The 27,288-nt window shown below is 39.0% G+C and overlaps 1 protein-coding gene across 2 annotated transcripts in view; it reads left to right on the top strand.

Annotated features, from left to right (window-relative positions):
* LOC113031368 (mannosyl-oligosaccharide 1,2-alpha-mannosidase IA) overlaps window positions 1-27,288 on the top strand; it is a 193,064-nt gene that overhangs the window by 63,083 nt on the left and 102,693 nt on the right. For both annotated transcript variants that reach the window (XM_026183375.1, XM_026183376.1), the window contains exon 2: window positions 17,027-17,123. In XM_026183375.1, coding sequence (XP_026039160.1) covers window positions 17,027-17,123 — 97 coding nt within the window. The remainder of the gene's footprint in view (window positions 1-17,026; window positions 17,124-27,288) is intronic.

Genomic DNA, 27,288 nt, shown 5'->3' with positions numbered 1-27,288 from the left:
CATCGTATTTGTTTTTGCCATCCTGCTGTCAGTTTTAGACTGATTTTAAGACTAGACGTAAGGACATTTTTATTGTTTATATCTTCCACCATTCCTGCTTTTCTTCTTCTGTCATTTAATGGTCGGGCATTGTACAGCTACAAGCATTTCACCCCCATGTCATACTGTGTATGGTTGTGTGTGTGTGTGTGACAAATAGAATTTGAATTTGCTCGTAGTCGGATAATTCCAATCCTCATGTATCATTTCTGTCACATACAGTCTCTGCATGACACGAGAGACATGACAGACTACATATTTATCACGCTCTTATTTACAATCTCTGATAAACTGTGCTGCTTTAGCGTCGGCTACCTGCAGGTTTCAGCGCCTCACCCAGCCTGTGAGTAAATAACGTGAGTGAAGACGCAGACACCTGCCCCGATCCGCTGCTGAGTTGATTAATAACAAAGGCTCCCCCCGCCTTTCTGTCAATGGATTTTCTTCTTACATTTCCAGTCAGAATTGTTCTTTCTTTCCCTTCCTTTTTCTCCCTGTGTTTCCTTCTTTTAGGACACACACATGCAGGGAGGCATTCCCACATACAAACACATAGATACACATTAAAGTAATAAATAAAAGCCCCAGGGTATGATTACAAAAGAAGGAGAGAGGAAAAAGGGGTGTAATATGAGCCTTTCTGGGACTTATCAGCATTTTGCAGAGACACAGACACCAGAGAGACAAAAAAGCATTTGAATCTCAGCACAATGTGCAGGGCTGCATGCACTTGCCGCATATCAGAATCAACAGTATCTAATGACAAAAGAAGCTAGTCGGTGCTGAAAAGTGTCTCACTGAGCACAGTACTCTCAAGGCTTAAATGGCCATAAAAAAGTCCAGAGTGAAGTCACTCACACAAACGACAGTTGGACAAATATTAGCAAAACAAATCAAAATTGATTCTGTTTTTCTAATACTGTATCACTTCCCAAGCCCATCAGTCAAACCAAAATGGGAGACAGAGCTGAGGTAAAAATGGATTGAAAAGAGGCACATAGGAAAAAAACAAATAAAGAGAATAACAGAAAAGATGGCTAAAGCAAGGACGAGACAGTGGAAAAACAAGCAAAAGGACCAAAAAGCAATAAAAATAAAAAGAATCAAGAGGCGGAGGAGTAATTTTGCACAAAACATCCAAGACAGCCGTTTTGGTTCGTTTGACTTTCTCTCCTCCATCTCAGTGGATCATCTGTAATGACCATTCTCTGAAAAGCAAGCAGCTGCACGGACTCTAACTCATTTTCTCCTGCTCCCACGACACATTTTAGGGGGTAAAATGGATTGGAACTCAAGCGCAGAAAGCTTCTTTGAGACACACAACTGCTTTAACACCACGTTCCCAGACTGTGGTGGTTGGAAAAACTCGGGGGACGGACAACTTCCAAATGTGGAAGAAACTCTCTCTGTTCTAGCTAAGCATAAAGACTAGGCTGATTTTTAGCTGAGATTCATGCAAAAAGAAAAATGTGTAAAAACCTAAATCACATTAACTGCACTGAGGCCGTTTCCTTTTTGTGCGAGAACTTGCCTTGTTCGACAAGCTTTAATCCAAGGTCCTTACTTTGGCATGGCTGAATATAGTCCCTGGGTTCTTTTAATGGGAACAGAGCTGCCTTATACACACAGAGGCTTTTCATATTTAACATCAATCCATCCTTTCTGAAAGATTATGGCACCATAGGTTCTGTACCTGCACCTGACTCAACTGTTTACTCGACGTTGAGCTGCATAAAGAGCCTCCCCTCCAGGTAATAAGTAGACAGAAGTTGGGTATGAGTTCCACAGCAGGATGCCTCTGAGCTTGTTATTAGGTCTATTTTGAGTGGCTTCTTAAGCTTTAGCATTAAAACTAACTAAAAACAACACTGACCTTCTTTGAGACTGCTCAAAGACTCCAGAAGGCTTTTGTTCTGGTTGCTTTTCAAACGTCGCCCCCTCATCAGTTGAGGGTTGAAACACCTGAAAGAGAAGTTGCATATGATTGCATAGTGGTTATCAACAGACTTCCCTCTATGCTGGAAGGAAAGAAACCCCTAGTAGAAGAGTTGCTTTCTCTCTGCTGGTTGCGTTTGTCTGGAGGGGGTGTTAACTTTTGACTTGAATCCTTTAATCATCTGGACTTGAGAAGAAGCTATCCCCATCCTTTTTTTGTTTTCCTGTAGGCACTAGTACCAGCTGATATTTTTATTTATTTATTTTATGGTTAAAATTTTAGTTGTGCTTGTTTCATACTGGTTTAATTTTAACACTACAGACCTACTCATATTCGCCATTTCCCCATCTTTGCTTAACCTCTTTTTATGATAGCGTGTCCCTTTAAATCATCAGTAATGACTGCTCAGATTTTTCAAGCCTGACCTTTTATGGACTCCACGTCTGTCTTCACCTTGTTCCTCCCCTCAGGTGTTCAGCCTTTGCCTCTCATACCTCTGAAATGACACCATCCGTGTACACTTGTTTACTCACCCTCCATCTTCAAACAGAGCCATATCAAGAGATGGCGCAGAACGCACTGCTGCACTCGAGAATCAGGCAGCACTTGTATCCCACAACCTTTGTCACCCCATCTCTCAACACCATCTTCCTCTGTGACTTCTGCAGCTGTGTAATAGTTGTTATCTGAGAGGCCAGGAGGCGATACGATTAGTGTTTCTTGAGGTGCGGATTTCACACTAAGGAAGAAAGACTAATCCTATGGTTTCACATCTGTGTTTACAGTATATTATATTACAGGGTCACCTTCAGTTGATGTTTTTTCCTCCCTCCTTTTTAACTGTTAATATTTGTGTAGTTTTTCACCTGAACTGCTTGTAGCCTCTGACTCTGAACTCTCTGCTCTCTGCTCTTATAGCCCTGGACATCATGTTGCATAACATTAAAGAATAGTAAGACCTGGCTCGTTAATGCATTTGGAGTGGATCGATATCTTGGCACACAAGTGTTTCCGTCATACCAATAACATGGCCTTTAGTCTGCAGCTTTAGAGCGTTTCAAAATGTCTGAGTGAGTTCTTGACCTTTTCTGTACAGACACTATAATGTCTCGCGGTCTAAATCTTTTATTCCCCCTCCAGGCTTGCGTTATAAGAAAATATACCCTGGATGAAAGTAGTCAGTAATCCCTTCGTCTGTGGCTTTACAAAGGGCTTTAATGCTTTTACATTAAACCATTGATGCAATTTGCAGTCATGTCACAGCATGCTGTTTTGGTTAAATAACACACGAGACACAGACTGTAAATAAAGATGAAACTGAAACATTTCTCAAGTATCCAGGATTTGGATTATTTTCCATAGTTTGTGTGTGTGTGTCTGTTCTTTTTAAAAATAATAATAATCAGTGCATTTTTTTAATGATTAAAAAAATCATTAATATTCATCCATTATCTGCTACTTGTCCAGGTCACGTTATATAATCTTGTATATATTATCATGAAATTTTGAGGCAGCAGTCTTAATCCCACAGAGCTCAAGGTGCTCAGCTTTTTCTATGATTGGTGGAAAAATGCAAGTCAATACGAACAAACCCTACCAGTTTGAATCGCACAAAAAAAAAATACAGATTTTGACACAACCAGTTCTGTTTTGAATCCCTATAAAAGACCTTTTATCTCTTTTCCTTATTTTGTATTGGGAACTATAATAAAAACATAAGAGACAAATGTTACTTCTCACTTATAGATAGCACAGGCAATAAAGAAAAAAGAAAAACTGAATGAGCATCAGATGTATCGGCCAGACAATCGGATGCCCGCGCCTGTGAGTGTTCGTCTAACTGGATATGGATCAAGCCATTTTTGGAAGGGTTAATAATCACTATACTGGGACTCAATTCATCTATAATCTGAAGAAAATTTTCAGTGTTGGCCATGGCAAGCTGAATCAGGCTGCTCATGTTAAAAACTGGCACATAAAAGCTAAATGTACTGACATTCAATAGTGGATTTGAAAGGATTTGGATATGATAAAATCCTAAGAACAATTTTAAGATGCAGGAAATGATTCACGGCTCTGGAAAGATGCTAGAGTTTGCATGTGATTATTTCTCTTTATGTCATTTTGCTATGGTCATTAGCATGCAAAGTGCAGCTTTGTACTGTAGTGTATATTACAACCTCATAAATTATTATTATCGCTCCTTAAGTGAAGACCTGTTACAGATGCAGTCAGCAACAGTTGCTCTGATTTTAGCTAAATCTCAAGTAACATATTCAATGAATATTTATCCGTCTATCGCTGGATGTCAGCAGGCCGGACGTCACTCTGTGCTGCTCAAAAATTCCAAAGAGAAGTATTGACGTGTTAATATAGTCATGATCCGCTCAAAGGCTTAGGCTCCCATTGTTTTTAATTGAAGATGATATTTGGGGGATTTACTGGATGTGGGTGTAAGCAGTGAGATGCTCTGCTGTGTGTGAATGTGCCAGAGGATAAGGAAGTGGAGGGTTTATTGTCTGAGCATTGAAATTGGGGTTTTTTTTTTTCCTGCGTTGGGATTTCATTAAAGTGAGAGAATAGGGCTGTCAAACAGTTCTAGCAAGGTGACTGATGTCTCCTCGCTACCTCAAAGGCAAAGAAACAGAATATATAATGTTCTTCATCCTGCGTTCGTAGCATACCGAAAATACTTATTGCATTTTGAATTACTGGTGACTGAAAGTGATGATAAATTAAAGAAGGATTCCTCAAAAGAGGTTTTTCTGCTTATCTATACATGTGGCATGCAAGTTGAGTTACTGAATTAAAAGTTAGGAGGTCTGTCTTGTCATGCTAATGGAGGCTGAGCATTGCAATTTTATCCGTTTAACTAAGTGCTTCCTTTATGATCGATGATTTGCTTAAGGGGCAGTTGGGCATTTCTGTTTGTACTCAGAAAATGATAATCCGACAGATGTTTTGGAGAAAATATTATGCAGAAGTAAAGGATCTCATTTCTCATCAGTTTCATGTGGTGGACTTGTACCATATTAATCCAGTAAAGCCACAGCGCAAACTTTTGAGTGCATATTGAGTCCTATCAGCACAAATGTAATCAATAATATTGGTTTCATTGATCTTTTCTGAGGAAATACAGTTTTTTTTATCAGGATATATACAAACTAATTCACTACTATCAACATTTGGTACCCAAATATATTTTTTTTCTTTCCTGAGAAGTCACAGTTTTAAGATGCAGCGGTGAAGCCGATATCCTCATGACATCCGAGTTCAAAGTCGTGTGTCTGTTTGAAGAATCGTATGGGGAAAGGAACGTATTTCAAAGCTGCCTGCATATAGTAATGGGTCTGTATAGTGTTCACACATATTGAAGAGCCATTAGTGAATGCATTTGCGAACATTTCTTTCAGCTTGTTACCCGGACGCACACTTGTGACACGTTGTTAATGGTTTGCTCTGTGAGTAAATTTGTGCCACTTTTGCAAAATGTAGCAATTAAAAGTAAAACGTGTGCAGCTCAAAGTTTTCTATGAAAGATTTTCATGGTGGAAGTTTGTGTTTTGTGGAGCTGTGTGACATCTACCAACTAGATCACATTGTCTACATTTTATGGTCTCTGGATCACTATAAGCGTGGAGCAAATCCAGTGCCACAAACTATCACGATGGTCAACCCAGCAGAAAATGATCTGTACTGCCCGACCATCATCACCACTCCCAGTTATTTTGAAGCAAAGGACAGAATTTTTGACTGCTCAGTGAAGTCCATGTTATCTCAATCTAACACACTCTTCACTCTGAGTGATTGCAAAACCTGCACTACATATCCAGCTGAAATAATATATGCATTTCATCTGGATATTATTAACTGTCTCGCTTTTAGAATGCTATACATCCCAAAGTTTGTGGCCTCATTTCAAGATTTCTACAGCAGGACATTGAAAATTTGTTTCAAAATCACGATCCACGCAAGAAACAAGTCCAAGCGTTTCCAGGTTGAACACTATCCCCAGGCAGCTCACTCAAATAATCAATATGTCGGAGAAAAATTACTTCTGTAGGTCCTTCTTTCACTTCTGCTTTCTGCTGTTCCTCTACCTTTTACCTTACTCTTTCTAATAATACTGTAAAAGCTCTGTAATGGTTTATATTTACTTTCACCAACCCATCATTTTCTGTAGCATCCCTGCAATTTCATCACTGGCTTGTTTCTGAGGAGAGAGCTGCTGTCAGCAAGAAGTGTAAAAGTGGATGATAGTCAGTCAGTTAGGGTTTTCTGAGGGATTCGGGGGCATAAAGTACTTCTTTGGAAAAGTTTCTGTTACTCCACTAAGTTTTGAATCCCCTCTGCTCTCCACTTGTTCAGATTCCATCAGCTTCTCTGGCAAGGTCTATTGATTGGGCTGGCTCGGTGATCCCCAGTAACTGAAAGGAAGGAAAACGGTTTGACTGGAGGCTCCTGTGCAAACAAACATTACTTTGGAAAGTAGGGCTCTGAATGCATAAAGAAAGAGCAGCTCCTTGAACACAAGCTTTAATCCAGTGTTTCAACAATGTTGCGTATTCTAAACAATGCGCGCCACTGAAGCTCTGAATCGAGAGTCGAGAGATGTTTATCTAATAGCGAATGTAACGTTTGCATCGAATTGTTGTAAAGCAAAGGACTAATTATGCGTTGTTTTCTCTTTGGGCTTGTAATTATGTTCGGAAAGCAGGCTTGGTAAGCCACGAGCAACACTGCGAGATGTGCAGGAGGCCTAACAAATAGTCTGATATTCATTCTCCCGCTAGCTAAGGTTTTCGTTTCCACTTCATCTCTAGCTAAAGCTGATAAACCAGCTAGTCACCAACCCCGTTCATCTGGTGCCTGGCAGGCAGCGTTATTGGTGATGGTGAAACTGCTGTGGTGAAAGCAAAGAGAGTGAGTAGCAACAATTAAGCTCCGATATGTTCCTGTGAGCTGTGGGAACTGCAGACTCTTAAGCTTTAGTTCCTGTGATGGTCATTAGATGCTGGCTTGGAAAAGCACACTTTAACTGTTCTGCAGTGCTTGAAACAACCCAAACTTCTCTGTGTATGCTACGTGTTTATACTAGTTGCAGTGGCTAACGAGGGAAATGATGTTGAGCCTTGCTTTGGTGCCTCTGCCTGAACAGTTTTACACACATTGTGCTCAGTTTTGCATCGTATTGCTGCAGTGACTGATCTATAAAGAAATAGCTCACCTGGAGTCACCTCAGAAACAGGTCAGTGATTTTACAGATACTATGTCCATTTTTTTTTTAGTCTGGGTTTTGTCTACATAAAATATTTCTAATTTCCATTTCTGCAGGTGTGCCCCTGCCAGTTTTAATCATTTGCAGCAATTCAGTGCAATTCAATTCAGGTTTATTTGCATGGTGCAAAATCACTTTCATAACTGGCACGTCAAGAGGTTTTATAGAACAAGGTAAAGACCCTGCAGTATTTTAAAGAATACATAGAGAGACAGCATTATGTGGTTAGGCTTCAATTCTAACTTTGTTGCCTTTATGAATGTTGGAGGGTTGCTTTTGCCCTCTATAACTTCTAAAGCTGATATAGACTGCCAGGAGTCGTTTCAGGGCTCATACAAGATTTAGCCTTTTATTTGAGCTTGAAGCTGAAATTGAATCTAGTTTTTAAGCCTTATTTATATCTTTTTTCCAACTCTGCTGTCATATTTCCCTTTATAGAAAACAAGTAGACTCTACTGGGGCTATTTTAGCACATTAACAGTTCAGGTTTACCTCTCCAACAATTCAACACCAGAGTCCAGACACTTTAATAGGGTCCTTGTGGCACTTCTCTCTTTTCTGGCATAAATCTTTCATGGTGCACCGAAACACTCAATCCACTAGTGGTGGACGCTCAGGAGACAGTTTGGCACACGCTAAGGATCTCTCCTAATGATCTGTGCTGGAGAGAGCAGTGTGGACACCTGCCAAAGAAAGAGGGATACTTTTTTATTTTTTATTTTTTTTATTTTATTGTGGTAGCTGGCGTGATGAATTTCACATCAGACAAAAATCCTGAAAGATTATTTTCTGGTTAGTATCTGAAAAGGCAGATCTCAAGCTTGGAGCTTGAATCCAGGTGTCCCCATCAGTTGTAACACTTGCATGCTTAAATAATGTTCCTTGCAGCTGGGTGTAAGTGTCTCTGAGTGTACCAACTGATGCTAATTACAAACACTATGTGGACACATTCTAATCAGAAATCTGTTTTGGCTTTACAGTTATTTAACTTTCAGTATTTTGTAGCTTCTCTGGGGGAAAAAAACCCCAATACAACTCTGACTTTTAATAAAAAAATAAAAAAAATAAAAAAGCTTATACTCTGAAGCATCTTTTCTGCTCCGCTTGCAGTATTATCCCCCAATTTAAACAATATCTGTAATGGGGATGGTTGGCTGATGTTGATCCCAGACATTCATTAATTCCACGCATGAATGATCTACAGCTCAGTTCGTCCTGGTTGTCCGACTGTGGCTTTTGTTTTGGGACTTGCTCGTAATTGACCAGAGTGTTGTGCTGACTCAGGGTGGCCTCACTGGCCTTCAGAGACCAAGAAGGCTGTGTCACCGCTCACAATAAATGTGGATTTAATAGGCAGGAAATGGCTCTGCTCCAGAGCAGGTCTAATACGAGAGGCAAGAGGAAATTCGAGAGGGAAAGGTATTCAAGTTTAGGTGGGAAGTTTAAGGCAGAAACAATGGGAGGAAGCTGATTCTGTGTTTTTCCTGCCAAAGGTGCAGCTGGTTTCAGGTGATGACACAGCACCTCGTTAACGCAGCAGTGACTCGAGGCTATCATGCCAGGGTGCCGGGGTGATTTATTATCCGTTTTCCAATGAAAGCCTCCTCAGATTAGAGGGATGCCTCGCTTGTGGAACCAAATATAACAACTGCATTACAAAACAGGCAGGTCGGGAAAGGTGTCAAGAGCATTTTGAGGCGCGCTTCATGTTTATTTATGAGAGCAGGCTCTTGTCCGTGTAGTCTGAAATAATCCAAGTTGTTTATCTGAGGAAGCGATAAACAAGTCAACATGATTTGTGTATTTTTTTATTTTTTCCCCCCCACAAAAGGAATACACAGAGCATACAGGTATACGGGGGGTTGGCAGTTTCACTAAAACGGTATAGAAGCATACCACTGGCTCGTTTACTGTATAATCGACCTGTGAACATCAAAATACTGGTCCTTCTGTAACCGTTACCTGCTGCTGTTTTGCATGTATTTTTCTGCCTTTACTATAGTTTCTTATGCCAGGTCATTGCTGGATATGCACTGTAGTACAATGAAAAAATCCCATTACAGAGGGGGACCAGATTAGCGATAGTACAGCATATAAAATGAACCACTTACTGCTATTTTAGATTTACTCAAACGTAACAAAAATACAAGTCATGTAGCTCTGTCTCCTTCTTTCCCGGATAAAGCTCTCTCTGTCTGTGTCATGGATGAAGCTGTGGGGAACATTAATCTGAAAGTGACCTTTATGTGAATGACAGAATGACGTTACAGATTGATGAAGCAATAAATGTCTGAAAAAATGGGCTTTAGTTGCTTTGAGGACTTAATTGAGCTTAAAATCAGGCTGATGAAATTTCATAGTTTTATAGTATGTGGGGAAAAAAACAAATATGGATGACATGTGACACATGAATCCAAAGTAACATCTTTTTCATGTATTTTTCGGGGGGTGTAAGATATTTCTCAAATGTTTTCTTAATCCCCACAGCACTGCTATAGATGGTGGTGATGTCATGGTGTGCAAGAACCGTTTCTGTCCCCATAAATGAAGACCTGCTCTAAATAGTTGTCTAGAATAAACTACAAGCCGCTTATCATTGTATATCTCTTGGCTCTGGGCCACTGAATCAAAGCTCAGTTGTTTACAGTCAACCAATAAGGTTATCTTCAGCTTAAATGTTATTTAATAATTGTGCTATATCTATTTTTTTTTTTGGTCATCCTTGTTTATAAAGTAATAACAATACAATGATAACACCCCAAAATAGTTATTATTATTAACCAGTTGCCATGTTTTCTTTTCTACTCATGTACAGAAGTTACACTCTTTATGCTAAACGTTGATGTGCTAATTATGATGCTGTAATAACTACTACAGATACTGATTAATAAGACTGAGGAGACATGTTTTTGGTTTTGGTAAACTGATCAGACATTTAGAATAAAATTAGTCCAAATGCTGTGATAGGACAAAAGGTTTCACTGTGACAGCTCCTGACTGATTGTTACAAATAATTACTAAAAATAACATCATTATGTGCAACTCCGCAACATGAAGTCATAACCCTTATTATGTTTCCTGAAATGATTCCATAACGGTGTGTTATGAGCTCTTCTTCTGGTGGGTGAGTTATGCTTGCTTTGTGTTTGGAGATGATGTTCATAGCTGTGATGAATCTTGTAACATCCGGTGTTTTTGAGAGGAGGACAGAAATAAAAGGCAGTGTGTCATCTTTAGATGTTGTAAAATCCAATCGGTAAGATAAACACATGCATAAAAGCCTGCATGTTGTAGCCAGTGCAGCAGTTGGTTGCCAGTATTGGGGTGCAGTGCCAAGTGAGCGCAGCTTGTTCCAGTCTGACAGAGTGGACTAAAAAAATTCAGTTACTTATTATTTTTCCTTGCTCAATAAGAGCAGAGACACTATGTTGATAAAAAAAAATATTGAGCCTTTTAATCTTTGAAATTACATGTTTTCAGTCCCATTAAGTATAACGAAATGTGATATATAAATACAGTTGCCATTGCCACAGGTGTATAAAATCAGGCACCTAGCCAGGCGGCCCCTTTACAAACATTTGTGAAATAATGGGTTGTTGGAAAGAGCTCGCTGAATACGAGTGTGGTGCTGTAATGGGATGCCACTATTGCAGCAAATCAGTTTGTGAAGCTTTTTCCCTTCTAGATATTCCACAATCAACTGTAAGTGGTCTTATTGCAACATGGAACGATTTAGAAACCACAGCACCTCAGCCACAAAGCAGTACAGCGCATAAAGTTAGAGAGGTTGCAGAGTGCTGTGCTCTGCTCACTGCTGCAGATTCCCAGACCTCTGCTGGCTTCAATATCAGCACAAAAAGGGATCTTCACACCTGTAACATCTACACAACCTCTACAGAGAAAATATCCATCCATCCATCCATTTTCATCCATTTATTCAGCCCAAACAGAGAAGCCCAGACCTCCCTCTCCCCAGCCACCTCCTCCAGCTTAGGAGGTGACCGGGGGAACAACAAGGCATTCCCAGGCCAGCCGAGAGATATAATCTCTCCTCTGAGCCCCTCCCGAATAGCCGAACTTTTCACCCTATCTCTAAGGGAGAGGCCAGCCACCCTTCGGAGGAAGCCCATTTCCGCCGCTTGTATTCGCGATCTCATTCTTTCGGTCACTACCGACAGCTCGTGACCATAGGTGAGGGTAGGGGCATAGATCGACTGGTAAATTGAGAGCTTCGCTTATACACTCAGCTCTCTCTTCACCACAACAGACCAGTACAGCGTCCGCATCGCCGCAGCCGCTGCACCAATCCATCTGTCGATCTCCCGCTCCCTTCTCCCGTCACTCGTGAACAAGACCCCGAGATACGTGAGCTCCTCCACTTGGGGCAGGAACTCGTCCCTGACCCGGAGTGGGCACTCCACCCTTTTCCGGCTGAGGACCATGGCCTCAGATTTGGAGGTGCTGATTCTCATTCCCACCGCTTCACACTCGGCTGCAAACCGTTCCAAGGTGAGCTGAGAAAATAACAAAATGATAAGAGGAGCATCTCAATTTCAGCTTTGTCTATTTAAAATTTTGTGTTATATACTGGGATTTTTATTATTTGAGCTATTTTTTTTTTTTAAATATTTTGTAAATGTTGTAAATTATTTAATTGGTGTGTTGATTTGTTACAACTTACTCTCTTTAGCAACTGTGACCACATAATTACCTCTGGGATTAATAAAGTGTCCTGATTCATGACATGGTCTCAGGCACAAAGAAGCCCCGCCCACTTGCCAATCTTCTGTGAGCATCCAATGAAACGTAAGTTGGCTCAAAATGAAGGAGTAAAGAACTTAAACATCTTGTTTCAGACAGTGGTTGAACTGAGAGGTTGCAAAAGACCCTGTTTTAGATAAATAAGTGTTACTTTGAACAGTGAATCAAATATGGAATGGGAAATGAGAAATGAGTCCCTCTCTACTTCAAACCAAAGACTATAACATAGTGGAACATATTCATAAGTGCCTAACAGAGAAAACACAGAGCATTATGTCATCCTGTGGTTCTTATGCAACACCAAACAGTGGAAGCAGCAGATGGACGCCATCGACTCTAAATTATGACGAGTTGTGAGGGGAAAACTGCAGATTTATATTGTTTGGGAATAACCATATGGGAACCCCCTCTTGCTGAGTAATTGAATTGTGTTTGCATTTGCTGTGGAATGCCGTGGGTCACATTATTAAAATATATGCTCAGCCCTACCGTTCAGAGGACTTATCACTTCATCAAAACTTCCGATTCAGACCTACCCCTCTGGCACTCTCTCGTTATACGGTCTCTTTCATTGTAGCAGTGGTTTTGCTTTAGAAGCTGCTTTTTTCTTCTACTTGTTCTTCTTCTTTTTTCCCGTCAGAGAAACCCCAGCTCAGATTGTCTCTGCCAGATGCTTCCTTACTCTAAATCATCTTTTGAAGTTCTAATCACGGGTATAAAATGGCCCGTAAAAGCTCTTTTGTGGCTGCCAGTTATTGTATGTCCAAATATAACAAAATGGTTTGAACTCACAAAAAGTGACCAACCAGCTGTCGGCTTTAGATCCTCAACCTCTTGCTAACAACAACCCATTGAAGTCCCTTTTCCACTTGTTCTTTCATGACTTCTCACACATGACTCACAGATTTGCATATCAGCCCCCTCTTAGTCACCGGCAGCGTGCGATTATGCACCTTCTGATACATTCTGTTTGTACATTAATATAAGCAGCAGATGTGGATTGAACAGATGCAGGAACCCCAAAGCGTATCATCCTTTGAGTGTACAAAAAGCACATCTACACATTCAGCAAAATTGTTCTAAATGATATAACCAGCCATTCATCTTTTGTGTGAAGCTGATGCATAACTGTTCAGTTTATACGGATTACACCACTAACAGAGTCTGATATACACCTCGAGATGACAAATGTTTTGTCTTTTGTATTTTGCAACCTTAAAAATGTAATTTTTCATTAAAATTCATGTCAAGCTTTTTATGGATTTATCCCTAAAATGACTCACTTTTTTTAATCTTGCCACAGCAAATGTTTAAGATCCTGTTTCATTCCATTCCCCATTTTTGTGGCTTTAGATATCCTTGCTATTGCTCTGATTGATGCTGATCAGTTTGGGGTCACTGCAGTCGAGGATTTTACTGACTTAACTGTACACTCCTGTAGTGTAAGGGAGATTGATGAGCAACTCTATAAAACCACATCTGGATATCCACTATGTTTTTATAGTCTAGGTGGTTCTAATCCTCTGGGCTGACATTAACTAGATTTAATTTCTTTTTAGCCAAAAAAAACAGTATTGCATTTTTAAAAAATGTAGCAGGAAGGGAAATGAATACTTGGATATGATCTGGATCACATATACCCATCTCGGCCATGTGATCAGCAATATATCACCATGTGACCAGCTTTTGACCTACGGTCCTGGTTTGTTTTAATCACTGGCCCGCTCGTGGATCGCCTCTCCCAACAACAAGCCAATTAGTTCAACCAAAGAACAGTCGGAGCGCTGTCAGATCACGTCTGTGTCTTCTCTGTGTGCCCGTGGAAATGGATCATTCATCCATTTGCCCTCTTGAATAAGCAGCTTTGGGGGTAGCATGCTGGGCTGCTGCTGCAGCAAATATTGACCGGTGCAGATTGCGTCACGATGGTGTGTCGATGTGTCGTGTGTCTGTACACCAACAGTCGTATAGCTGTGTGACCTCGATCTTCCCACGCTGTGACCCCTGCAAAGCAATACAGCAACACAGATGTGAGCTTCAATAGCAAGTACTGGCTGCAGTTACATGCACACATAACTTGAAATTACTTGAAGTGGAAAGGATTTTAACACTGATGTTTTTGTATTCACCAGTGCATTTGATTTTCATCTACCTATTAAATAGTACCGTTTAAGAATGAAATCCTCTATTTTAGCATACTCTGAAGTCAATCTGTTGCTGATTAATGCTGCCATTTTACTTCTTTTGCTTTTCTTAACATTTATTTGATGATTATAAACTCCAACTTCCATCATGCCATTTAAAATTTTTTTTTAATGCTGTGGCATATCGTCTGTAACATCCTTCAAAAAGAAACGGAGAAGGACGAGGAGTTTTAACATTTACCAAATCCTGCATTTTGTGCACTTTTTCCTATTTCTTTTGTGCTTTGGCTTTTAAATCCACCAGAGGAGTGAGACAGGCTGACATTATAAAAGATGGAGTAAGTTTCAAATAAAACTTGAGACATTTCCTGGTTTTCATTCTGTGAGGCAGAGCGTTCTGTCGAGACGCAGCGAGGCTGGCTCTGGCTATTTTTGTTCTTTAAACATTTACTGGAGAAAATGATTACCTTCGTGAACATATTTCCAGCGTAAGATTCATTGCTTCTATTTCCCTTAATCATATTGGGTGCTTGTTTTTCCACATTCTGAGCGATTGCTGCTGCTTTCATTGTCGGTATTCATTTGTGTAAATGGGAAAAGGCGCTGTTTAAAAAATGCTGCTTTGTCAGATTTAATGCCAGGTCTGAAGTAAGGAGAAACAACAGTGATGACCCTTTACTGATCTACGAAAGGTTTTCACTGCATAGTCATTCAATATGTGGTGCAATTAAAATGCCAAGCAACAAATTATACCGGCACCGCAGCTCCAGAATAGTTATAGAGCTCATAATTCATTTGAAACCAAATCTTACCACCCTGAATTTAAGACTAATTTGAGCAGTGCGGTTGTTTCCAGTGTGAAGGATAGCCGGAGCTCTGTATGCTTTGTGGTATCTATAATAAGCTTTTAGGGTGAGAGGATTTTCAGCTGGAGGCCCTGTCAGCAATAATCAGATTCATATTTATTTCCCAAAGCTTCATATGAAACCACCTTCAGAGAGAAGTCTTACAGCATACTATACTGATAATAGAGATGACATCATCTGGTGGGGATTTTGGAAATCCTGACTCATCTGCCCACATCTGTGCACATACTGACCGCTTTGGGTTGTGTTTGCTGTATTGTGTGCAACAAGAAGATAAATTTAATGAACCTGTCACTACTGAAAGCACTTTGTGCAGTTTGAGCTGTAATTACTTTTTAGTTTATTTTCAAGCATTCTGCACTGAGCACCCGTCCATGCATCGTGGCGTTTCTTTTACGATGGTATAAAAAAAAAAAACATTACATTTTTATTTGGGGTGCTTTGATGCCCAATTATGATAGCCGCTGAACTGAAGGGAAACGTTGCTTAATCGAGAGGTCCTTTGTAACTACAAATGATCCATGTTTATTAGCAGTACAGTGGTTGGAGATGCATTTATATTGTGGAGCTAAAATGTAGGATTCCCATTCATACGAGTGCATTCAGAGTTGCAGAGCCTTTGCTAGACTGTCTCTAGCGAAGAGCTCAATGTCATTGTGTGGGAGCTGGAGATCTATTGGTAATCAACAGCAAACACTGGAAGCTTTGGCAGCAGGCTCGGTCTGGGTGCTTTAGCTCACTGAACAGTTCAGTGGGAGAGAGTGGAGTTCTTGCAGGAGAGAAAGACATAAAATAAAAGGCTGTGAAAAGTGGGTAAATCTTGCAACAAAGCGGCAACATTGTTGCAAGATTTACCCACTCGAGTCAGATGGTGGCAACAATTCAGTTTACAAGAACTAAATCATGATGATTTAGTTCCACATTTTAACCAAACCAGTATCCTAGATCTCAATAGTTGAATCAGCTACGGTGTAGATGTGGGGACAATGGATGGAATCCCATTTTGTGCAGATGTTCATCGACCCCAGAAAACGACTCATTGAACCCTGATTTTTCTTTTCTTATTGTAACCATTAAGTCAATATTTGTTTATTTCTCATGAAGTTTTGCTATATTTACGTTACATTTTCTACATATATTCATATTCCCCTCAGGATACTTGTAATCGCTTTGTTGATCTCGGTAAAAAGTCAAGGATGTAAAAATTGATGCTGTGATTCACATTTGATTCTTACTCTTGTTTCATTATTAATAGGTTTCAGAAGAAAGTAGGCTAAAAGAGAATTTTTACTGACTCCGTTCTGATTTCTTTTTATTTTTCATTTCATCGCATTTACAAATTCTTTCTCAAGCAAATACGGACAATGTTAAGATTACGCTGCCAAATTTCTATGGCCGAGTGCTCAGCTTGCACACGGATGTATTGCAACTGTGCCCCCTTTAATATTATTCAAACTGATATTTAAATCAACATTTGATGTAATCTTCTGACTTTTAGCAGTTTGAAGAAGTTTAAAGTTGTTTTCTTGGAGGTTGGTCACTTCTGGAAAGCTATAGTCATTACATGACATTTACAACAAAGAGCTATGAATATAGTTGATTAGTGTGTTACTGGTGGATGAGAACGCTTTAATCATTTCTTGTAATCCTCTACTTTTTTGTCTTGCTCCTTTTTGTTCTATATTATTGCATTGGGAATTTTCTTTGCAGATCACAGCTATCTGAACAGCAATATGTGCTGCTCAAAGAGGTTTACTTTTGTCTGCAGACACCAGTCAGTCTGTCATTTATAACAGTAGCTGCTGTGAAAATGTCAACCGTATTGTTTAGCAGTGTGGTTTATGTGTTTATAATTGCATCCGTGTCCTTAATTCAGACCTGATCAATATCTATCATTCTGTTTGCCTGGAGCTATACCAATTTAATTATGACTGGGTTTGGAGCTGCGATGCTTTGCTGTCAGCCGACTGACCCGTTTGTCTGCCCTCTGTTTATTTTGCAGATGATGAAGTTTGCCTGGGATAACTACAAGCGCTATGCTTGGGGCAAGAATGAGCTGCGGCCTTTGACGAGAAACGGGCATATTGGCAACATGTTTGGTGAGTATTTGCTGGAGACTCAGAAGGCCTGAAAGGTCACCTGGTTTTTTGGTATTTATTTATTTATTTTTAAGACCCACTGACCTTTCTCTTGGAAGACTTTCATGTGAAAGACAGACTAAAACTAGGGAGGGAGGCAATTTTGTGATCAGTAGAAGCACCAGCCACAGAAACTAATTTAAAATCTATAGTTTTGTGTTTGGGTGGACAAAAGAAGGATAAGAAGGTTGCAAATGTCTTTATTAGAAACAGACCAGGGCCGACTGTTTCTCAGTTTGGAACGGATGGACAACTACACCAATCTTAAACTCTCACAGGCTAGCACTGATTTAGAATTTCAGAGCAAGTAGTCTGCCTAAAATAACAATTTGACTGAAAGTTGATTTTTGGCTTTTTAATTCCATGTTTTTGTGCTGTGCTGGGGAGAAAAAAACACTTCATGAAAACACTTTTTTTTTCCCACAGCAAAATTAATATGACCCAACAGATAAACAACACTGACATCCTGATAACAAGCCAATACCGGCCCATCATGATGTTCCCACAGTATATTTGGAGATGGTTTTTGTCCCGTTGCTTACTGATACCATTTTTTTTTCCAGTTCTGAATGTCTTTCTAACAACTAACTGACCGCGCACACAAACAAAAATCAAATTTTCTTCAATACAACATGTCATCTTGGCAATTAAAAAAAAAAAAAAAAAAAAATTTAAACTATATAACTTCCCCCTAAACCAAGTTACATAAATTTTCTCTCACTTTAACAACTAATATTAAAACATGCTCACATTGGTGAAGTTGGTTTAAGTTTTTGTTATAAATGTTTTGGCAAACTTTGTGTCTTCAGTCACAACAAAGACTTTCCATGCTAACTAAATGTTAGCACGTGGCCTACTGCTGTGTATGCGTTGCACATGCACGAGGCTGATCAGCTGGTTACTGATTAGGGCAGAGAAAGCCGGAAATCAGCCGATTCCGGTTCCTCGCCTGTCAATTGTTGCATCTCTATATATTATTGCAGCGGTCCCCAACATTTTTTTTGCACCACGGACAATATTTTCATAGACCGGCCTTTAAGGTGTCACGGATAAATACAACAAATAAAACCAGTACCAGTACCAAAAAAAGAAGATTTATTCATGACACACAGGAAAAGATTAAAAAATAGTGATAAACACAGATAAAACCCCAGAAAACCATAAATTTCCCACTCGAACATTGCGGCCCGGTACCAAACGACTCAGTGGGGGTTGGGAACCGCTGTATTAGTGCATCAATATTCACAAGCCCTCAAATGTACTCAGGATGTCGTCCAGCACCTCATGACGTTAAATATGACAGACGTTAAATAAGCCAAGAAGAGAAACATAAAGTCACAAGGTCCTTCGTAATTTTGGATTTTGATAATAAGGCAGCACACATGGATAATCTAGTTAAATGAGGAAAACCAAACAAAGTAGTTTAAGCTCTGCTTAAACCAGAACTGACATCCAACTCAAAGCACAGAAATAAGTGAAGTGCTATTAATCCTTTGCTTTTGACATGGGCTATGTTGTGTAACATATCTCCATAATATTTCCATAATTAGACATTTGACGTAACTGTCTATTAACTGATTCAGAGAAAAGCAATAGTGCCTTAGACATGCGGTGGTTAGTCTCATATTGTAGCCTACTTTCAGACGGTAGGCACATTGTTTAATTTTAAATTAAAAATTAAAATAAAATATTTATCTTTTGTGTCGAGCTTAGAAATAGAGGTTGTTTTGCACCGTTTTGCTTCGTTGGCTTCTGATCAGCTCTTTCAATACTGAATAATAATTGAAGCCATGTAATGGGCAACAATTCTTATAGCTTATAGCTTTTTCACTCAATAATCTGTATTTGTAAATTCTGTTTGTAAAAGACAGTTAGTTTATTTAGAGGTCTTTATAATGCTCTTCTTCTTTTGCTTGTGCTTTGATGGGGCTGCTTTTGAGAAGCTGCAGGTAGCAGTAGTTTAACTCGAATTTCAAATGAGACAAAAGCAACTGGATTTCTACAGATATAAAAATATATTATACCTGCACACCTTCTGAAAACAAATCATAAGTAATGAATTTTTAAAAAATCCAGCTGTCATAAGAACGACAACACATCGCACTTATTTGCACCTCAGTGAGCTTTTGACACTATGTTTTCTTGAGCTTTCACTCAGCACAGGAAACCTCGCAACCTGCCAGGGGTGTCACAGTCTCCCAACAGCCTCTAATTGGAGCCAAATCCAGAGGGGTCCTGCAGTCCTCTGCAGTGGAGCATATCAGTCAGTTCGCACTTCTGTGCCTGAGGGAAATCCCACAATAAAGCTCTTAATAAAAGGTGGATCAGCTCTTATTAAGACTTGGGCTGGTACTGTCTTCCATACCTGAGGTCTTCCTCTTTCACTTCTGTAGGGATTCACAAGTATTAGAGAGGTTGTGGTTAAGAGGAGTCACTTTAAAGCAAAGGCCTTGAGCCACGTTTTAAAGCAACTAATCCAGGATCACCCTTAGATGAAAATGACCAAAAATAATTCAAACACAGATTTTGCCATCATTTGTTTATTCAACCGGTTTGGTTAATGTTTGTAGTTAAAGCTAAGACATCAGAGAAAAGTTTTGTTCTCGACCTATTAGTTATAAAAGAATAAGGCTTTAAAATCTGTTCATATGCCAGTTCAGTCATTCTCAAACTGTGGTAGGCTTACCACTGGTGGTACGTGGGCTCCCTCTAGGGGTACGCGGGAAGTCTCCCCCCCAAAATTTAAGATTAAATAATATACCATGTTCTGACTGAGGGATTTCTGAAAAAAATCTAACGTACAGCTCTGTTTCGACGTGCACGAACCATGAACAAGGGTCGTGAAGCCAAAAATCCAGCAGCTTAACCACCACAGCAAAAATTAAAACGTACAGCTCTGCTATCACTTCCAACATAAATGAAGACGGAAAACTAAACAGCAGTTTGTAGGGTTAGTGAAGCTGGGCTAGCTGGTATATAATGATGTGCTACGTGATCGCTAGCTACACAACTATGTTAGCATAACATAAACACAGTGAAGCTGGAGGATGAATATGGGCTCAAAATGTGGTCATAAATATTTTGTACTTGTAAATCAGTTTTGTACTTGTAAATCAGGATTTGTATGTGCAAAAATCAGAGAACAGATGGGTTTGGCTGTCGGAGGGGCGCTTTTTTTGAACTGCAGGTCTTTGAAGGGAATAAATGCCCTTTTACATGCCAACCAAGCGTTTTCCTTCATCACCATGAAGGAAAACAGTCTCTGGTCGTCCGAGTTTGGTGATTTTTGTGTAACAGGTCTACATGTTTAATACAGGGACTTCCACAGCCTTTTCAACAGCGCTGCGGACCGCGGGGGGGCGGGCAGTGTTTTGGAAATGACAGTCTTCGTTACAAAGCTTTCTTCGTTATGAATTAGCATACATGTTTTTATTGAACATTTGAAGAACTAGCAAAAAAAACCAAACTCTTGTAGAGGACAAAGTCAGAGATAGAAAAGACAAGGAGCAGGTGCATCTAGTACAGGTAGAGCTGCTGCAAAAACCAACAGAGCTCAGCAACCAGCGCAACAAATTCTGGATCCTTAGCTTTTAGTTAGCATTAGCAGCACATGTCCGATGTGAAAGGACTTTTATGCTGCGCACTGTGACTTACAGCAATGGTCCCGGGTCAGCCCTGACTTTGTGTTAAACTAATCCTAAAGTAATAATAGTATTTCTAACCACTGACATACCACAACTTTATCCTTTCAACAGCTGCTGAAAGTTAGGGGACCTAGCTGCTATCGGATATTTATATAGAGATCCTCCAGCTTCAAACTGTATTACCCTCAAAGACCTGCAGTTCAAAAAAGCGCCCCTCCGACAGCCAAACCCAGGTGTTCTCTGATTGGATTGTTACATTTGTGATTGACATGACATTGACCAATCAGATGAAAGGAAGAAAAAATAGGGTCAAAATTTGTACTTGTAACTTGCAGGGTTTCTTTTGGCTAAGTCCACACACAAATATTTTTTACGCACCCACAAATTCTCTTTACACATACAAATCTTTTTTACACATACAAAACTGATTTACAATTACAAAATATTTATGACCACATTTTGAGCCCATAGATGAACTCTTACTTTTTTCCACTCGATAAAAGTTAACGTCATGGTTCCCGATGGTTAGGGACAAATGCAATCGCATGGCTGGATGCTGTAAAAGGACCAAACTTCAGTCAGGAGAACAACTGAGAAAATCCATCCACAATACGAGGTTAGTCATTAATATACTGCTGCATGGGCTGGGCTGCAGTTACATTGTAAGGGTGTTCATGAGGGTGAGTTCGATGAGAAAGAGGAGTGCAGCGTTATGTCTGTGTTATCTGATGAACTGATTATAAATCAATCTTTTTTTCCATCTGTGCTTTTTTGTGTTGATACTGTGTGTTATCCAGTATTTTCACAAGCACAATGAACTGCCAGCATCATTCAGTGAAAAACAGAAGAACAAATTAGATAACAAGCGCTCCAAATATAATAAATCCAAACTGTTTTCCCCCACTCTCTACTGTTTTAATGTAATAAATTTAGTTGATTGACTTTTCACAATGTAATTAGGCTGATATTTTGCTGCAGAAAGCCTATTTTGTTAGTCGATTTTGTTGATTAATATGCTGCAGGGAGCAGAGATCTGTTAGTTTTTACTACAAGTCGTGTTTCAAGATGAGTTATCAAGGCTTCATCCACTTACTCTACTTGTGAAGTAAGGGATCATTAGGAAGGAATATCAGCCAAGGACACTGAAAGTTAATGGACTGTACCGTTGTCAATATTAAAACTTGAGAGATGATAGAGATGATGATAAACTTGCAATGATTTGTTCGTGTTAAAGCTGCATTAAGCAATGTCTGACTGCTGGGAGATATGGGACTCCAAACAGACTCAAAGCAGTGAGCCTTGATATCAGCTTATTAAATTGTTATTGGTAGCATATTCACAAACAATCACTTCATCACATTTACACATTCAGCACAAACAGCTTGTATTTTATACGGATTCATCCCCGGGAGCTGGATTTATACCTGACGCTAAAGGTTAATGGCACTTCTAGCTAGCTGAGACGCAGCTTATAAATTATAGCTTGGTGTCAGATTGTGATGATAGCACAAGCATGGCGCTAGTTGGATTCAATGCAGTTATGGCTAAGTTTTGTGGCGTTTGCATGCTTTTTTCATTTTCTTTTTTCTCCAGGCGCTGTGCTAGGTTAATGCTGGAGCTCTTGGCCAGGACAACCTAACATAAGAATAGCTGTGTGTCACAGCTGTGTTTTGCATTCTTTTCATTTACTTTGTGATGTAGGCAGTCAGAAAAAAGGCATTCCATGTAAAGGAGATTGCTGCTATACAGAAGGTTGACAGCGAGGTGACAGTTTGCTAGACTGTATAACCTGAGAGAAGATATTGAGATTGTTTTCATCCTGCTTTATGTTGTATTCACGCCATGAAACCATCAGTTGTATAAGAAAACAAATATACTGGAATCTGGCAGTGGGGCCTGATACGGCGAGAATTTGCAACATGCAAACAACATGATGCAATAATTAAACAAACACTCAACTATGCATATTAGCTGTGCAGTTCATGTGTCTTTTAGCTATAGTAAATACACTGCTAACATAGACCCCAAACACTGAATAACAATGGCTATTGAATAAATAAGTGAAATGAATTATTTCAAGCATGCTTTCATTGAACAAGGTCAAACTTTTTGCATGCTGAGCGTGAATACATGGTGCGTGTAATTAAAATCCCTTCGCTTACTCGTTGTATATCAAGCAATCTTGTGCGACATGTTTATTGTTCATGCTTCTATTGCAGTGATGTAAATACGATCTATAAGTCAGCACCATTTACAAGTTAGAAGCAGTGTGGTGCTCAGTGCTGAAGGATTCCTGTGAGACATATGCAAAGTGATTCAGCCCTGTGGACCAAATAAGTCCACACATGGAGGTGAAAAGCTGTGAAATATGCAGGAAGATGCAAAAGGGGTTTGCTAATTTTCACTGGGATTTGGCACACTGTGACACATCAACATTTAATTAATTTAGGAAAAAATTAGATTTGAACTGAAGAATCGGTTGATGATGGATCGTACTGTTTTTGTTTAATTGTATTGAATTAAGCCATGGTTACACACTGATATTGACAAGTATAGCAGTCACCTAATATGTTGTTTCCATATAAAATAAAATTTTTATTATATATATATATATATATATATATATATATATATATATATATATATATATATATATATATATATATATATATATATATATATATATATATATATATATATATATAGCTTTTGCATTCATGAACGATATCATAAATCAGTGCAATATTTTACAATGATTTATTTATTAATTACATGGCAAATTATTAATTTGGAAGTCAGTTTTTAAATGTTTTGATGTTTCTATAATATGTTTAAAATATTGAAGAGTACAATGCACAGCTTCTCCAAGTAATTGCTGTCTTTATCCATACAGCACAGCTATCCATTAAGAACCTTAATGCCGATCCGACTGATATCCGAACAACAAAGGTAGTGTAGAAAAAGCTATTTATCTCTGGCAGCACCGCTGAGGAATAGTCAAGTCTCCAAGTATGAAGGGAAGCGAAAGACTTTGTTCAACAGAATATGGTTAATACTGTAAGAAAATGTTTTTTCAGTCTGTTGAAAACTGTCATCGTTTTCCTGCTTTCAGCTATCCTCGTGTGTTGCACAGTGCATTATCTATGAATAGAGAGTGGGAGGTTGTCAAAGGGAGAGGAAGGGAGAAAGGGCATCATGCTAGTGAGTAAATGTCACATTGTGAGGGGTGGTGCAAGAAGCCAGGTATGAAATTGGATGCTGTGTTCTTTAATTTAATCCCCAGAGCAAACAGAAATGCTACGAGATTGGATCTACAGTACGGTTAGCAACGGCGTCTGAGGTTTGTCAATATGCTGAAAGTAACCAGAACATCCCTGCTGCTCGACCTACAGCCCGGCCCAAACCACAGAGAGGCAGAGAGACATTTTACTCCAAACCTTCTGTCACACTTTCACTTTTACTATAATCTTCCTTTAATTCTTTCTTTCAACCCTACGTTCCTTTTTATTTTTGCTATAATCCCTCTTCCCTTTGTCATGACCCTCAAGGCTGAAAGCGTCTCTCTTAATTCTTTTCTCTGAAACAAAGTTCTGATACTTCCTTTCCTCCTTTTACTTTTGTCATTTAAATTACTTTATTTCTTCAGAGCTTATTAAAATTTCTTTTGCCTTGGGCAATTAGAAAGCTAATTTTTTTTAACGTACTTTGAACAATCGTGCCTTGATGTGAGATTGTGTGGGAGGTCCCACTCAGCCAACGTGTAGTCATTTATAATAAAGTTAGCATATACGCATTCACGGAGGTTAAACTTTGATTAACAAGCATTTATTATAATATGTTGAAAATTTGTGTGACATAATAAAACTGGACAAGAAAATCATCACAGATGTAATTTACTAATTGGGTATAAAGCAGTTGGTAGCGCTGTCTTGTCCCTATCCGGTTTCATGTCAGGTTAATATTAAATCTCCTCGAGCATTGTGAAGAGGTGAAAATCAAGGTCACCTTTTACTTTAGTGCATATGACAGCAACATTTGTTTTGTCTCCAGCTTAAGAAATCATTTGTTTTTGTAAAATGAGATTCACGCAGTAGCACAGAGGAATATCTGTCACCCTATTCTCAGTGCCTGAGGAGAATACTGCATAATGTAAAGCATGTTCAGTGTTTTTAATTTAGAAAGTAAAATTGTAGTGCTAATTGAAGCTTGGATTTATGTATTAATGGCATGCAAAAGCGTGCACTTTGTTGGAAAAGTTGAAACTCTTTTGAAGCAGATGCAATGGGGAGGTGGTTAAGTTGAAGGGCTTTGTTTTCCATTTAATGCATTTCATTGATAAATTTCAGCTTAAAGGTGGAGATGACTGTGACCCAGATGGAGTTTGTGTAGTTCAGCACTTGTTATATTTACATGTTAATAACTTTTACCAGTCGGCTTCAAGTTTTGGTGCTGATATTATCAGCAGCTTTCACCGTGGCTGACATATAGCATTGAAGGTCAATTGGATGATATGCAAGATGTCTCGCCTGCTGCCGCTGTTTACTTTCAGCAATAATAAATCTTAAAGCATGGGGTGCTTACCGGCATGAAATCTGAAATGGTTTTGTCTAATCACTGGAAATAGATGCTCCTGAAAGGAGCTTGAGTTTTCACTACAAAATATCCACCACAGTGGGTTTTATATTGCTAGTCTAAAAATTTACAATAGCTTTCTAATGGAAGACAACATTTACATATGATCACCTTGAAGGTTATTTGGTATACTGGTTTAATTTACACATCCAGCAGTTGCAGAACACATTTATTATAATTGATTTGGAGATGTTTCTTTTTTTTTCTTTCATATTTGACCTCTTCAAGTCCAGTACCTCCACTCTTCCTTTGTTTTTTGGCCAAATGAAATGTCTGCTCTTTAGCTAAATGTTCAACATTTATATAGTTATAGCAGCTTGAAGAATGAAAGTTGAACACAGTGTTGAGTTTTGAATTATATATTTTGAATGCGTATTTGCTGATTATATTGTTTTAATGTAAGAAAGGCCTAACTCTGAGTACACTCTGTGCCAAAAAGTGCAGTCGGGAAACTGCATGCTTTTGCAGAAGCGCTTTTGCAGCTAGAATGAAGTGAAAGTGAAACCAACTAGGCTGTTTGATCGAAACTTAAAGTGTGGCATGACGTGAGAGCAAGTATATAAATAACTAGGCTTCCGTTTGTGCTTCAGACCTTGGGTTGTGTGTTATGAGAAAGGTCTTCATATCTGGATATGTAAAATAAAGATCATTTTTAATGATCAAAAGACCACTTTTGAGCCTTGTCTCTTTTTGGCCCTAAGAATCTAAAAGAATAGTTTTTAACAACAGTAAGTGTAAATCTGGAGGATGATTTGACAGAACTACTGTACCTCTTAATTGCTTTGGTTTCGGTTTTAAAGTGGTCATTTATGTCCTTTGTTTAATTCATCTTCTGGTTTCATGCCTCTGTGAGATCAGCTGAGGTGAGCTTTTACTTTTATTGATCAGTTCATATTGACATGGTGAGCAAGGAGGCATCATAGAGAGTGGAAAATTTTTGTTTAGAGAAACAGTGTGATAGCTCGGGGCAAAGCAAGACATTATGATATGAGATTTTTCATACTTCAGGCTATCAGGAAAGCCTTAACTCCCTTATTTAGATCTGAAACTTAGATCTAGAACTGATTTAAGAGAGTGTGGGAAAGTGATGCAAAGTCATTTTGGGACACTTGTTAACTGCAAGACTTGCAGGCTAAAGCTCTCAGTGCAATGAATTATTTTCAATATTTGATTCCCAGAGCTCTCGTGCCCTACTTGTATGGTGGAGGGCATTAGCTAAAACAATCAGCAGTGATTGCTCTATTTCCAGCTTATCTCAGTGCAAGACTGAATGGTCGTCTCAGCCTTGAATTCAGAAGGCATTGTTAAACACAAACAGAGCATCATTCTGAAGAAGTAATGTATGATATACAGAAAAGGTATATATGGCATATAAGTACACACTTAAGGATTTGCAAAGGAAAATACTGATCCTAAAACGACTACTCCCAGCTTACCAGACAAAGCTAAAGAAAGCCAAATAAAATACTTCACCCTTTCTTAAAAAGTCTTGTCTGCAATCGTTATGATACTATTGAGATAATGTACCTAGATTAGCTTTTTTTCTTTTCTTTTCTTTTGAGTAAACACAAAGGTTTTGGCATTCTGGGTGAATCACCATAAGATGTTTGAGATTTTCTCATGTGCTTATTCACAGCCACACAGCTAGAAGCAAATCCGAGTGGACAGCTTGTTTATGGTATTAATCTTTTATCACCAGAGCCCTACAATAAAGGCTGTTTTCTTTGATCTGAAAAGAAAGCTAATTTAGGATGACTTGATTGCTGAGAGGATCTCTTCTTCCTGGAAAGACTCCAAAATGCATTTTCTTCTTTTCCTTTGTTACCATTCTGGGGAAAAGCCAGAAAGCC

The sequence above is a fragment of the Astatotilapia calliptera genome, chromosome 11, assembly GCF_900246225.1.
Source record: "Astatotilapia calliptera chromosome 11, fAstCal1.2, whole genome shotgun sequence".
NCBI classification, from domain to species: Eukaryota; Metazoa; Chordata; class Actinopteri; order Cichliformes; family Cichlidae; genus Astatotilapia; species Astatotilapia calliptera.
Note: the sequence above shows the minus strand (reverse complement) of the source record. Positions and strands in the feature narration are given on the sequence as shown.